This window comes from Poecilia reticulata, chromosome 9 (genome assembly GCF_904066995.2).
Source record: "Poecilia reticulata chromosome 9, P_reticulata-male-v2, whole genome shotgun sequence".
Classification (NCBI taxonomy): domain Eukaryota; kingdom Metazoa; phylum Chordata; class Actinopteri; order Cyprinodontiformes; family Poeciliidae; genus Poecilia; species Poecilia reticulata.
Window position 1 is genome coordinate 1,191,378 of NC_088838.1, and position 12,875 is coordinate 1,204,252.

At 38.7% G+C, this 12,875-nt stretch overlaps 1 protein-coding gene across 1 annotated transcript in view; it reads right to left on the minus strand.

Annotated features, from left to right (window-relative positions):
* Positions 1-2,643: 2,643 nt before the first annotated feature.
* The window catches only part of zfr (zinc finger RNA binding protein), an 88,346-nt gene continuing 78,114 nt past the window's right edge, over positions 2,644-12,875 (minus strand). Inside the window, exons 18-20 of the mRNA XM_008419283.3 lie at positions 7,646-7,757; positions 4,352-4,449; positions 2,644-3,725 (exon numbers count right to left, since the gene is read on the minus strand). Coding sequence (XP_008417505.1) covers positions 3,546-3,725; positions 4,352-4,449; positions 7,646-7,757 — 390 coding nt within the window. The 3' untranslated portion in view covers positions 2,644-3,545. The remainder of the gene's footprint in view (positions 3,726-4,351; positions 4,450-7,645; positions 7,758-12,875) is intronic.

Genomic DNA, 12,875 nt, shown 5'->3' on the forward strand with positions numbered 1-12,875 from the left:
TAACATGGCGCCTCCTCACCCTGACTCTCATACTGACAGGAGGAACCACAGAGCTCTGTTAGGTTAAAGCTCATCTTCTGAAGTTGGGATATTTTTCCTCCAACAGGTTCCAGAGGAATCGCCTCAAACCAGATGTTGGACTGGATTTTATTTCAATGTCATTTGTGATTCTTACCTTCTCATTTTTAACAGTGGAGCTATAAAGGTGGAAAAAGGTTATTATTTTGGAGAATCATCAACATCAATATTTCCACTAAATATGATGCAAAAAAAATTGTTTGATAAAGGAAAAGCCTCTCAGACTCTGAACCCGACAGCACCAAACTATTTTTTTATATTAGACAATTTAATTTCACATAATTATCGTGGTAGAAGCCATTTGTTTGTTAAATACTTAATGAAACATATTTACCGTTTGATGTTTGTTGTAAATGACATATACTCACAAAGAACGAGGTAATTAGTCCAAGTTTGTAGTTTATTGAATGTTCAGAAACTACAGCGGCTGTGATGCACCAATGCAAAGGTAAACAACCCGAACAGGTGATCAACTCTAAACCACTCGCACATTGTTACTCTCCATCTCTCTCTGTCATTTAAGCACACCCGTTGCCATGGTAACCGCCTGAGCTCCAGAAGCCGACCCGAGATTAGTTAAAAACACAACATTAAGTCCGTTACGACATTAGGTTTTCAGGCTTGATATTTATTTTGGGATCATTAATAAGCCTCTCATGAACACAGCGGTGGTTGATTAATTTTAAATTCCTGCTCTGCTAATAATGGAACCGAAACGCACAGAATTGCGCAACACCTTGTTGAAACAATTACTGAGATATTATTGTTGTTGGGTCATTAATTTGAACACGTTTTGTTGATTTTTTTTTTTTTTTTTTTTGTTCTTTAATAAAGTTATGAAGGTTTTGATAAGGAGTCAGAGGACGTGCTGGTCTCAGCGTCCTGGCGGAGTTCAGTTTGTCATCTAATGCCAAGATCGACTCAAAACCTTCCGCGATCGACATATTGCACCGCTGCTCTAGCAAAGAACAGTTAAGAAACAATATGAAATGGGGGCTGGAAGCTATTTATTAACTGATCAAGTCGATTGTTCTTGAAAAACGAATCAGTCACGGCGTTGGTGAACTCGCGGCTGCACAGTGAACCCTTTGATTTTATACAGCAGACAGCCGCTCCTCTCTCTTGCAGGTACTGCGTTCCCCCGCTAAATCTTTTAGGGGTACGCAGTACCCTGCCATACCCCCTTACTTTCACCCCTGCTAATAGCTCCGTTAACGCTGCTTGTCTTTGACATTTCTTCCAGCCTTTGTAGCGTTATGTCCAGATCGGCAACGGCTTTGCTATTTAGAGTCTGGTGTGGTGGTAACGGCGACACCAGACACCCCGAAGGAAGGTTGAAGGAGCGTGGAAAACACGCTGGCTCTGCCCGTCTCAGCACTGCAATACGGCATTTTTAGCTCCTCCTTCAGTTCTGCTGGTATAAATGACTCCAAGAGTCAAATACAATATGAAAAACTTCTCGGGTAAAGTTAGCCTTCCTGTGTTTACTCTGGAGATTCCAGTACAGAATGGACCATTATACGTCATCAACCCATCGGTGAAAAAATGCCGATCTCGAGTGAAAAATATTACAAAGATATAAATTTTTTAAATTATGAGTTTTGGCATATCACAAACAGCAATTTTTTAGGTAACAGGAAAACATATAAACATATTTAGGCCAACATGTTCCAACTAATCCTGGATCCTTTTAATATCTGCAGTAGGATGCTCTTCATGTTTCATTTGTCATTAGTGCTGTTCTGGGGTACTGCAATGAAGGTGAAGGACTCAGACTCATCAAACTCAAAGGATGAGTAAGTGACTCCACTGTAAGATGGTGAGATAGCATTCAGTCTCTCACCAGCATTCATCCCCTCTACAGCGTGGCTGACAGCCTGAGCAGCAGACGGAGCCAAAGATTCCTTCAGCCCAGATGTACTAAAGAACGCCAGAAAGTCTTTTCTGCATAATGAGCAACAGATCAGTTCTACACTGTATTGAACCGATACAGTTCAATACTGTAGCAGTATTGAACTGATACAGTATATATCAGTTTAACTAAAACAGTTTTTTCTGTTGAGTGAAGCAGAAAAGACTGAGCTTTTCACGTTAGGATATTTTAGCTGCAGATGGAAACTTTCCTAAAATGATCGAGTTCACTAAAGGAATGCTATTAGGCAATAAATTATTGTTTGACGACAAATTTTCTGCCGCCAGTACGTCATTGACTTGATGCAATCTGTTGGGTTTCCTTAGGAACTTTTTAAAATACTTTGAATAACTGAGCTTATTGTACTGTTTAATAACTAGGATCAACTGGAATATATATGCGATTGAACAATATCAAAAAAGAATTCATTTGTATTTTTTCATGCATTTCTAATATTGTATAAACAGCTCAATTTGTTAAATAAAAAAAAATCTGGAGAATAAGCCAATTTTGTGTCTACTTATTTACTAAAATCCTTACTGCCCAAGTTGCATTAGGCCAGTAACCCTCGACACCTGAACCCCCTTTATATGATTATTCAAAAATGAAAACTAGAAAAGAAAACGAGAAAAAAATGCTTCTAATTACAAATATTCAGCCATCTAAAAATGCTTTTATTCTGCCACTTGAACCAGGAAGCAGAACAAGATACAGCAAACATTCACAAAAGAAGCCATGATGAAGGGGTTTACATCACTGCTTCCACAACCAGTCATGCGCTCTAGTCATATTTCTTGCCTTGAAATAATTCAGCTTCTAATAATTGACAGGCAAGCCAATAATGTTGCATTTAACTAAAATTAATATAAAAACAAACAGTATAGGATGTGAAATGTTTGTTCCTTTAAGAAAAGAAATATCACTAAGTTAAAGCTAGTTTTTTCTATTAATAGATTAGAAATACTCTCAGATACATATGCAAAAATGAAACAATTCCACTAACTACAAAGATAAATGAAGAATTAAAAGTCTGGTATGCACTGCTTTGTTGGTACTTTTAAGTGATGTTAAGCACCAAAACGTAACAAGACCACAGCATTAAACACCACTTGCATTTAGATGAGTTATTCATTTAGAAAAACTTTCAGTTGGCCCATCTGCATCACAATAACAACAACACAAAGCTCTGGATAGTACTATACAGATGAATGAAGTCATTGACAGTCAGTACTCCTCTGAGCTGATGGTCTAAACGTGGATACAGTGATCCTCTGAGATTCGGCTCGTAGTCAGACAGGTGAGGTTAGAGCAGCAGAGCCACTGTCCTTCAATCTTTCTACACAACAAGCACAGCAGCTCGTTTATTTTGCCAAGCACCAGCATTCTGAAAATCTACAACTGAAATAACATGTAGCTTAACATTTGTGTTTGTAATACAGAGTTTGGATCAGATACACTGCTTTGTAGGGAGAGAAAAAAAAACGGCACACACAAAACAGGCAAACAGTTTTAGGACATTTTTCTAGGGTTTCCCTTAAGTGATAACAGAAAAACTTTAATTATCAAAATCTTTTTTGTCTTTTTTGCCTTCCCCTTCAAAGCTGTCTGTTCCATCACTGTTGTCATGACGGCGTTTCCGGCTGTTGCGAACGTTGAAGCGAGGGTTCATCTGCGGTAAGGGATCCATACCCAGAACTTTGTGAATTTGACGGAAGGCCAGAAGCCTCAGAGCAAACTGCAAAACAACGACAATGTGTTCAAACAAATGTTGCTTCATCAGGGTTTGGAAAGAGAGACAAGTCAAAGTAAAACAGAATAGTAAAGTTAATGTGTTGTAGTTCTGACCTGAGGTCTGACCTGAGGTCTTCTTTACGTCTGAATAAAGTGAAGTTGATTGTTTCTGTTTTCAAACTCTACTGCAGCTTTAGATTACTGAACTCCTCTAGCAGGTAAAAGCAAAATGGAGGCTTCCTGGGAGGTGTAGTCTTACTGTTACATAAACATTTCAGAACTTCTCTAAATCAGTGGCTTCTAACCATCTAATTTAAAGCAAAACTGATTCTTTCAAGTGGAAATTTAAAAAGGAACAGGGATTTGTGTTGGAATGTGGTAAAAATACCTAACTTTGCTTCAATCAGTCCATCTCTTATCAGTTGCAAAAAAGGGACAACCTGTCATTTAGAATAAATTAAATCATTTATAAATCCCTGGTATTTCACATGTGCTGAATTTAGAGCAGCTCATTATGGCCAAAACTTTATTCTATTGCCATTATTTAGTACAAGTATTTACAATTGTATAATAAAAATGGATTTTCAAAGAGCCAAATGTCTGAAGCAAACTATCAGATTGAGTGTGTACCTGAGCGCTGGAGGTTATGTCCTCTCTCTGCTGCTCTCCCATGGCAGTGAGGGTATCCACAGGCTTCTTCTCACACGGATCCAACAACCCTGGTCCACCTGCACAGGGAAACAAAACCAGTTGTGTTGCTGCGTGGAATCCCACATTAATGAGGGCAAGGTCAATAAAACTCCAACCGGACTGGCCCTTTTTGTGAACATGCCCATTGTGCATAGGAGCAGCTAGGAATGTGTGAAGTGGCATAAAATTCATATCGCGATAGGAACGTGCGATATACCCAGTATATGGTAGAAACAATAGAAATGTATCCTACGATTGAGATCTGCAGTCTACCGGCTAAAAGCAGTCATTTTTGTTGACGTAACCAGCCGGCACCAAAACAGAGCAAGCAAGAAGCAGCGTGACAGAGCGTAAAGCAAGAGCTCGTTAAAAAACCAGGTGCAAAAATGTTAATTATCTGGACATGGTTCGGGTTTAACCTCCCATGACGCTGATTAGTCTGATTTGGCTGAAGCAGTAGACAGATTCAACCAGCAGGAGGAGTCTAGCGCAAGCTATAGTGAAGAGCACTGGAACTGCTTCCTTAGATAATAATCGCTGGAGCAGAAGCACCGTGTCCGGCTCGTTTATTAAGATACTTCCCTTCTTCCGGTATGAGTAGGGTTGCCACCTTTCAGAAATCAAAATAAGGGAATCAAAAAAATTCAGTTTGCAGATCCCTGGCAGATGGAAAGCGTGATCCTATACAGCACCCAAAAGTGCAGCACTATAATTTTTAATTCATTGTTAAAAGTAAAATTGTGAAGGTTAAAAAAAATTAATCACTGAGTATTAACATAAGACATTTATTTAGTATAACTTCTTTGGTACCCTGTTGGCCCCCATCTAGAACCGCCCCTGGGATGCAGGTCTATGTCTGGTGCATTAATGACCACTGAACAATGAATTCATAAAATATATAAACATTTCAAAATAAAACATACATGTATTTACTGTTAATCTAATGTATGCGTTGTTTTTTAAATGATCATTTGTATTATTTTTTCTGATATTATATATTAAATAAGCAAATAATAAAAACAAAAATAATCTACTAATAGCACAAAAAGACACATAATCATAGCAAAACATTACCATATCAGGGTCTGCTGTGTTCCTCTCCTGATCTATCTAGGCAACCGTGACAACAGCATCAGTCCGCAGCGTTCAGGGGTCCTTTAGCTCCCGCAACGAGATTTTAGCTAACCTTAATATTTCCTGTGTTTTATTTTGGTCATTATTGTTACACTTATATTAGTGTTGATATGCGCGTGTTGGGTCCCGGGGTGGAGCGATGGGGGCATGGGGGGGGGGGGGGGGGGGGGGGGGATTTGTGGACCCCCGGGCCGGGTCTGGGGGGGGGCCCGGATGGGAGGCAGAATATGACTTCAGAGATCCCAGTCTGGATCACATCTGATGAGAGCTGGAGAAGGTGGACCCTCGCATGTTGAGTATGGTGTATGTAGATTATAAATGGAGGGTTGCTAAAAACTTTACAAGACCAACTGATTTTAGGGACATAGTAGGTGTAAAATATTGAATAAAATGTTGTGCTACATGACTGGCTTTATTTTCATTCTTACATTTAACTTTATGACACACAAATTTACAAGTTGATCGCCGATATTGTCTCCAAGTGTATTCTGGGTAAAACATGTCACCAACCATCCACAACGTCATCATCAGTCAGATACTTAGGAACGGATTGTAAACTAGGTAGATCGAAGTATTTTTTACAACAAATATGAGTGGCTTTTATTAGTACTTTATAAAATTATGCTTTCATGAGCTTTGTTATTTTGAGAATAAAGGGCCCGGTCATTAGCCCCACTCCCCGGCAAGACGTCGACTTGTTCCGCCACTGGCCGAGTTCAATGCAGTTCTTGCAGTCTTACTGCAATGCTCAGGAGGAGCATGGCAAATACCACAATCAGACAGTGAGGAAGCGCCGTGGGTTGGTGTGAAACCACAAAGAAAGAAAAAAACTTGTAAAAGCACACAGTATGATCCTGCTGGACAGTGCACAGAGCAAAACAATTGTGGGGTCTAATTGACCCCATCACTTAAAACCGTGGGAGGGTTGACCAGTCAGACCAGGAGCAGAGAAATGTAATCTGTGTGTGGAATGGAGGAAATTTAAACATTTTTATATTACCACCTTAAAACAATACATGTGCTTGAATACCAGCAATACAGCTGACTACAAGCTCCAGGCACAACACTGGGAAGAAAAGGCAGGATTTGACACAGGCATCAGTTACATTAACGTTATTGTGTTCCTATATAGATATAGTTTTCGTTTAACTTTGATTTAACCAGATAGTCACCCACATGGTGACTACCTGGTTAAATAAATAAATGAAAAATAAACACAATATTGCTGGTATTCACGCACATGTATTGTTTTAAGATGGTAATAACAAAATGCTTGTATCTCCTCCATTCCACCCACAGGTTAAATTTCTCTGCTCCTGGTCTGACTGGTCAACCTTCCCACAGTCTTAACAGATAGGGTCATTTAAACCGCACAATTTTTTTACTGTGCATGATCCGGCTTGGTCTCAGTGTGCGGTTTTGCAAGGTTTATTCTATGTGGTTTCAGAAAGACAATCAGACCACCTCACAGCCCTTCCTCGCTGTCCGAGCGCGACATCTGCCATTTTTCCTGAGCATTGCGCTAAGGCTGCAGGAGGCGGGAGGGTTAAGAAACGTGGTCCACTGGATTGAGAGCGTTTCCCCATGTGCGTCCCAGTGGAGGTCATGCCGATCCCATGTGGACGTTTTCCCCTCGGTTTCCAGTTGTCTGAGAGTGACACATGCCGCCATGCTAAGACTGCAGGAGGTTAGACCTGATCCAGGTCCAGGTAATTGATGTTTTTGGACCTGCCTTTATAGTGAGTTCTTCCCTTGTGCTCTTTGCCCTGCTGCCTCCCACTGGCTCTGTTTTAACGTAGGCCAGTTACATCATCAAGAATTAACTGGTACACTGCAGGTCTCTATCATAGGCCAAATTTCTGTCGTGTCTACCATATACCGTACATCACGCATTCCTAGTAGCAGTTGACTGGATAAGATAAAAATGAATCAAAGCTGATCAGTAAAATTGTTCTCCAATATACATTGTGTTTTAATTAGCAAGAATTTTCTCTCAAATGTTTCCTATAGCTCTCTGCTCAACTCCCACAAGAAAAACACTAAAGTTGTCACATCGCTCAGTTGAGACAGAACTGCAGAAAAAATTCAAAGACATCTCACCAGGAAGTAAAATTCCAGAAGAAATGCATTCAAAGACACGTCTCAGTGCATCACCGGGGCTGAGAGGGGCTGAGGCGCTGTTTATAGCCTTCTCAACCAGTAGCTCCATTGCCTGCATGAAGACAACAATAAAAACAACTTATGGGATTGGAAAGAGAATGTGTTTGGTGGTTTTATGTAGAAAGTACTCAGTTGTGGCAGTGAAAGCTGCAGTGGGCAGGGTTTCCTTCAACTTTTTTGCATAATAAACTGAATTTTACTGCATTGTTTAATAACTAGGATCCAATTAAAATGAAAACAATCCAGTTGGAATCCGTAGATTTCTGGGCATAATCTACAGTTATTGTGAATAGGCCCCATGAAAAAACTAAATTGAATTGACAGTGACAAAACACCCAGCTTCATTCATTCAAGGTTATAACTCGCACTATATTAAAGAGGACAGGAAAGCTGAACAGAATTCAGAAAAGTAGTGCCATGACAATCCATTGATCATTCATTATTAACATAAAATAATTAATATTTTGCTTTTATGTTATAAGACACTGTCTCATGAAAACTCATCATGTAGCCTCTACTCCTAAATAACGGTCACTAAGTTTTAAGGTTATAAAAATTTGAATAGTGATCCGCCTGGTAAAGTTCTGAACAAACTAATTGACCGTTTCCTGACCTGAAGATACAAGAAGTCATGTCACTCCAGTAGAACCTGTTTTCTTTTTAGATCTTTTAGCCTTCCTTCATATTATAGAACACATCATATTCCGATCCAAGTTACAAAAACAAAAATACACAAAAAAGTCACTGACATTGACAAATCACACAGAATGAACCATTATCCAGGGAATAAAAATGAAACGGTGAAGAACCTTCCAAGAGGTCAGTACCAAATTGAATCTAAGAGCTTACAGAGGACTGATCCACTTGAGAACATCTAAACAATGCAGGACTCACTGGCAGTTTAAAGGGACAGCCTTATATGACACGTGATGCCATTTTATAGTACGATCAAGTAACTATGTCACCTTCTGTTATAAAAATTTTATATATATCAAACCAAGTCATCAGAAACTAAAGTGCAGCAGCCTGAATGAGAGGCAGTGCGCTGCTATGCTAAAAATAAAACCTGACATCTGTATCAGATGGCCCCACGCTGCATGTTATGTGCATGCTCCGAGTTGGAAATTGTTTTTTTTAGCCTAATTGTAAATAGTAGAATAATATATTTTTACTTTCTTTCTACAGGTAACATACACAGTACACTGGGTGGTGATGATGCTGGGTGACGTCAACTGATAATCCCTCTGTACTGTACAAGATTGTAACAGATATATCGAAAGAGGACAAATTGAAATCCAGACTTGGAAAAAAGAGTAACAGCAGGGCTGGTCACTGAACACCATGCTCAGAACATCATTTATATGTTGGAAGACATGCAGAACTTGTACCAGTTACTTTTAAGTAACTGGATTATTTGAATTAAACCAGAATTATAGATTAATAATCATTATATACACAAATCTGTTTATTACCATTCAGTGATCTGGAGGTGACAGATGCCCAGTTCCAACCCTTCCTCCCCAGAAACGAAGTCATTGTTTCTTCCTGAACTATATGGCTCAAATAAACAAGGTTGCAGTCCTTCATTAGAACTAGCTCCTTTTCTTCATCACTCCATCCAGCTCCTTCCTCCAAACTGCACATAAATTGCTCAAGTCTTTGCTGAAATCCTCACATCATCTTCCGCTTCTGTGTATTCAGCTTTAGTTGTTCATGTTTCGACTTATCCTTATTATAAGACAAGACGGCATCTGATTACTATAGACAGAAACAACAGTACTCTGAAATGTAGTGGGATTTATATCAGTCTGTAAGAAATATTTATTAACAGCTTTTGTGTACACAAAATGAAAACAGGAGTTCATCTTTTTAAATCATGCAAGTGTTTTTTGTCAGAGTCTAAAGAAAGCCATTATTCTCATGAAACTTAGCCTGGCCATTGTGTTCCTGTACAATTCCGCTCAATAAATAAATAAATAAAATAAAGGAGCACCAGGAGCATTTGTCCCCCTTTGCTGCTCCACCCTGCTGAGGAGACACACCCAAAAAGGTAAGACTCAATCAATTAACCCCAAATTGAAACAAACTGACATTTCCACCCATTCTCCCTGTACAGGAAGGATGGTCAGTCCCTCTGCCTGAAAGAATGTTTAACTAAATGTCACAATGTAACTGAAATAAAGAAGTGAAACAAAAAGAATTTGTTCTGTAAATAAATTTTAAATATAATATCAATAATCATTTATTAGGGATGGTCTCCATCACACCTATTTAGTTACACTTTAAAATAGAATAAAATGCAATAGTGATTTTAATATGACCAAAAGCAAATAAGACTGGAGAATCTTTTCAATAGTTATATATTATCAGAGATGGGACCAAGTCGCTGTTTTGCAAGTCTCAAGTCTTTGTCTTCAAGTCAAGTCGCCAGCTTGAAATTTCAAGTCCTTTTGAGTCGATAAAAAAAAAAATGTTCCAATTATGCTAAATGTAAATAATAGACTGTGTGTTCTGTCAAACACACAATAGACTCATTGCAAATAAAACAGTGGTTTTGAATTTGGATGTGACGATAAAATAAATAACTGTCAGTACAAGTGGGGTTAAATCTACAGCTAATTTCACATCTCAGTATTGATAAAAACATGTCTGAATCAAGCTTGCCAGAATCACTAACCAAGACACAAAATAATGTGCTGCATGACCATCCAGAAACACTCAGAACTACCCCACAGCGTTACGTTCTGGATCCTTACAATTGTAATTTTTGTTTTACTTTTAGGGCAAGTTCTGAATGATAGCAATATTACTGGATTTTTATTTGTGGTAACACTTTATTTGAAGGGGTGTGCATAAGACTGACATGACACTGTCATAAACATAACATCTGTCATGAACACGAAGGAGTCTTTATGAATGTTTATGATAGTTGTCATAAAGTGTTATTTGGTAAATAATGACACATTTAATGCAAAGTTGCGCTGAACGTTGCATTAAAAGTCCATTAAAAATGCCAATGTTATCAGAATTTACAAAATCAGGCAATTTAATGCAAAGTTGGCATTTTTAATGGAGTTTCAATGCAACTTTTAGAGCAACTTTGCATTAAAAGTGTCATTTACCGAATGACGCTTCATGACAACTGTAATAAACATTCATAAAGACTTCTTTATGTTCATGACAGATGTTATGTCATGTTTATGACAGTGTCATGTCAGACTTAAGCACACCCCTTCAAATAAAGTGTTATTTGTTTTTCTACAAACCGGACTCCAAAAAAGTTGGGATACTAAATAAATTGTGAATAAAAACTGAATGCAATGATGTGGAGATGGCAAATGTCAATATTTTATTCGTAATAGAACATAGATGGTAGATCAAAAGTTTAATCCGAGTAAATGTAACATTTTAAAGGAAAAATATGTTGATTCAAAATTTCATAGTGTCTACAAATCCCAAAAAAGTTGGGACAAGTAGCAATAAGTGGCTGGAAAAAGGAAATTGAACATATAACAGTTGGAAGAGCAATAAACACTAATTAGGTCAATTGACAACATGATTGGATATAAAAAGAGTTTCTTAGAATGTCAGTGTCTCTCTGAAGCCAAGATGGTAAGCATTTTACTCTGGGTTTTATCCAATTATTCAAAATGTTTATTTTTTATTCTTTTAACCTTTAATGCTTGAAATAAGGAGTACTCTGAACTATTTTTATACACATGCAGGCTGGAAACTTTCTTCCTCTTTCTTCAGGAAACCTGCTCTTCCTGTTCCATGACACTCTTTCTGCCTGACTATGATTTTTTATGATTAAATAGAAAAAAGTAGAATCTAAGCAAAGTTTGCAGGACAAAACACACACAACCAGATTAATTTTATTACAGTCTGACTACTGTTGGGTCTTGATGTCACCTGTGTACTCAATTTTAAAGGTAACTTTATTCATTGTTATTATTAAACAAAAATCTCCAGCATGGGGAAGTGGGATGAGCTCGACTTTTCTCGACTATCACCAATTCCACCATTGTTGCGCAGCAATACCAGAATGGTGTTACCCAGCGTAAAATAGCAGAGACTTTTAAGTTATCATCATCAACCGTGCATATCATCATCAAAAGATTCAGAGAATCTGGAACAATCGCTGTGCATAAGGGTCAAGGCCGTAAAACTCTACTGGATGCTCGTGATCTCCGGGCCCTTAAACGTCACTGCACCTCAAACAGGAATGCCACTGTCAAGGAAATAACAGCATGGGCTCAGGAATACTTCCAGAAAGCATAGTCAGTGAACACAATCCACCGTGCCATCCGCCGCTGCCAGCTGAAACTCTACAGTGCAAAGAGGAAGCCATTTCTAAGCAAGCTCCACAAGCTCAGCCGTTTGCACTGGACCAGGAGTCATTTAAAATGGAGTGAGGCAAAATGGACGACTGTTCTGTGGTCAGATGAGTCATGATTTGAAGTTTTTTATGGAACATTGTAACGCCATGTCATCCAGACCAGAGAGGACAAGGATAACCCAAGTTGTTATCAGAAGCCTGCATCACTGATGGTATGGGGTTGCATGAGTGCTTGTGGCATGAGCAGCTTATATGTCTGGAAAGGTACCATTAATGCAGAGAACTATGTTCAGGTTCTAGAACAACATATGCTCCCATCTAGAAGTAATCTCTTTCAGGGAAGACCCTGCATTTTTCAACAAGATAATGCCAGACCACATTCTGCAGCAATCACAACATCATGGCTACGTAGGGGAAGGATCCGGGTACCGACATGGCCAGCCTGCAGTCCAGATCTTTCACCTATAGAGAACATTTGGCTCATCATAAAGAGGAAGGTGCGACAAAGAAGGCCCAAGACGATTGAACAGTTAAGAGGCCTGTATTAGACATGAATGAGAGAGCATTCCTATTTCTAAAGTTGAGAAACTGGTCTCCTCTGTCCCCAGACGTCTGTTGAGTGTTGTAAGAAGGAGAGATGCCACACAGTGGTAAAAATGGCCTTGTCCCAACTTTTTTGGGATTTGTTGACGTCATGAAATTTTGAAACAACATATTTTTCCCTTAAAATGATACATTCTCTCAGTTTAAACTTTTGATCTGTGATTTGTATTCTATTGTGAATAAAATATTAGATGTTGGCACCTCCACATCATTGCATTCAGTTTTTAT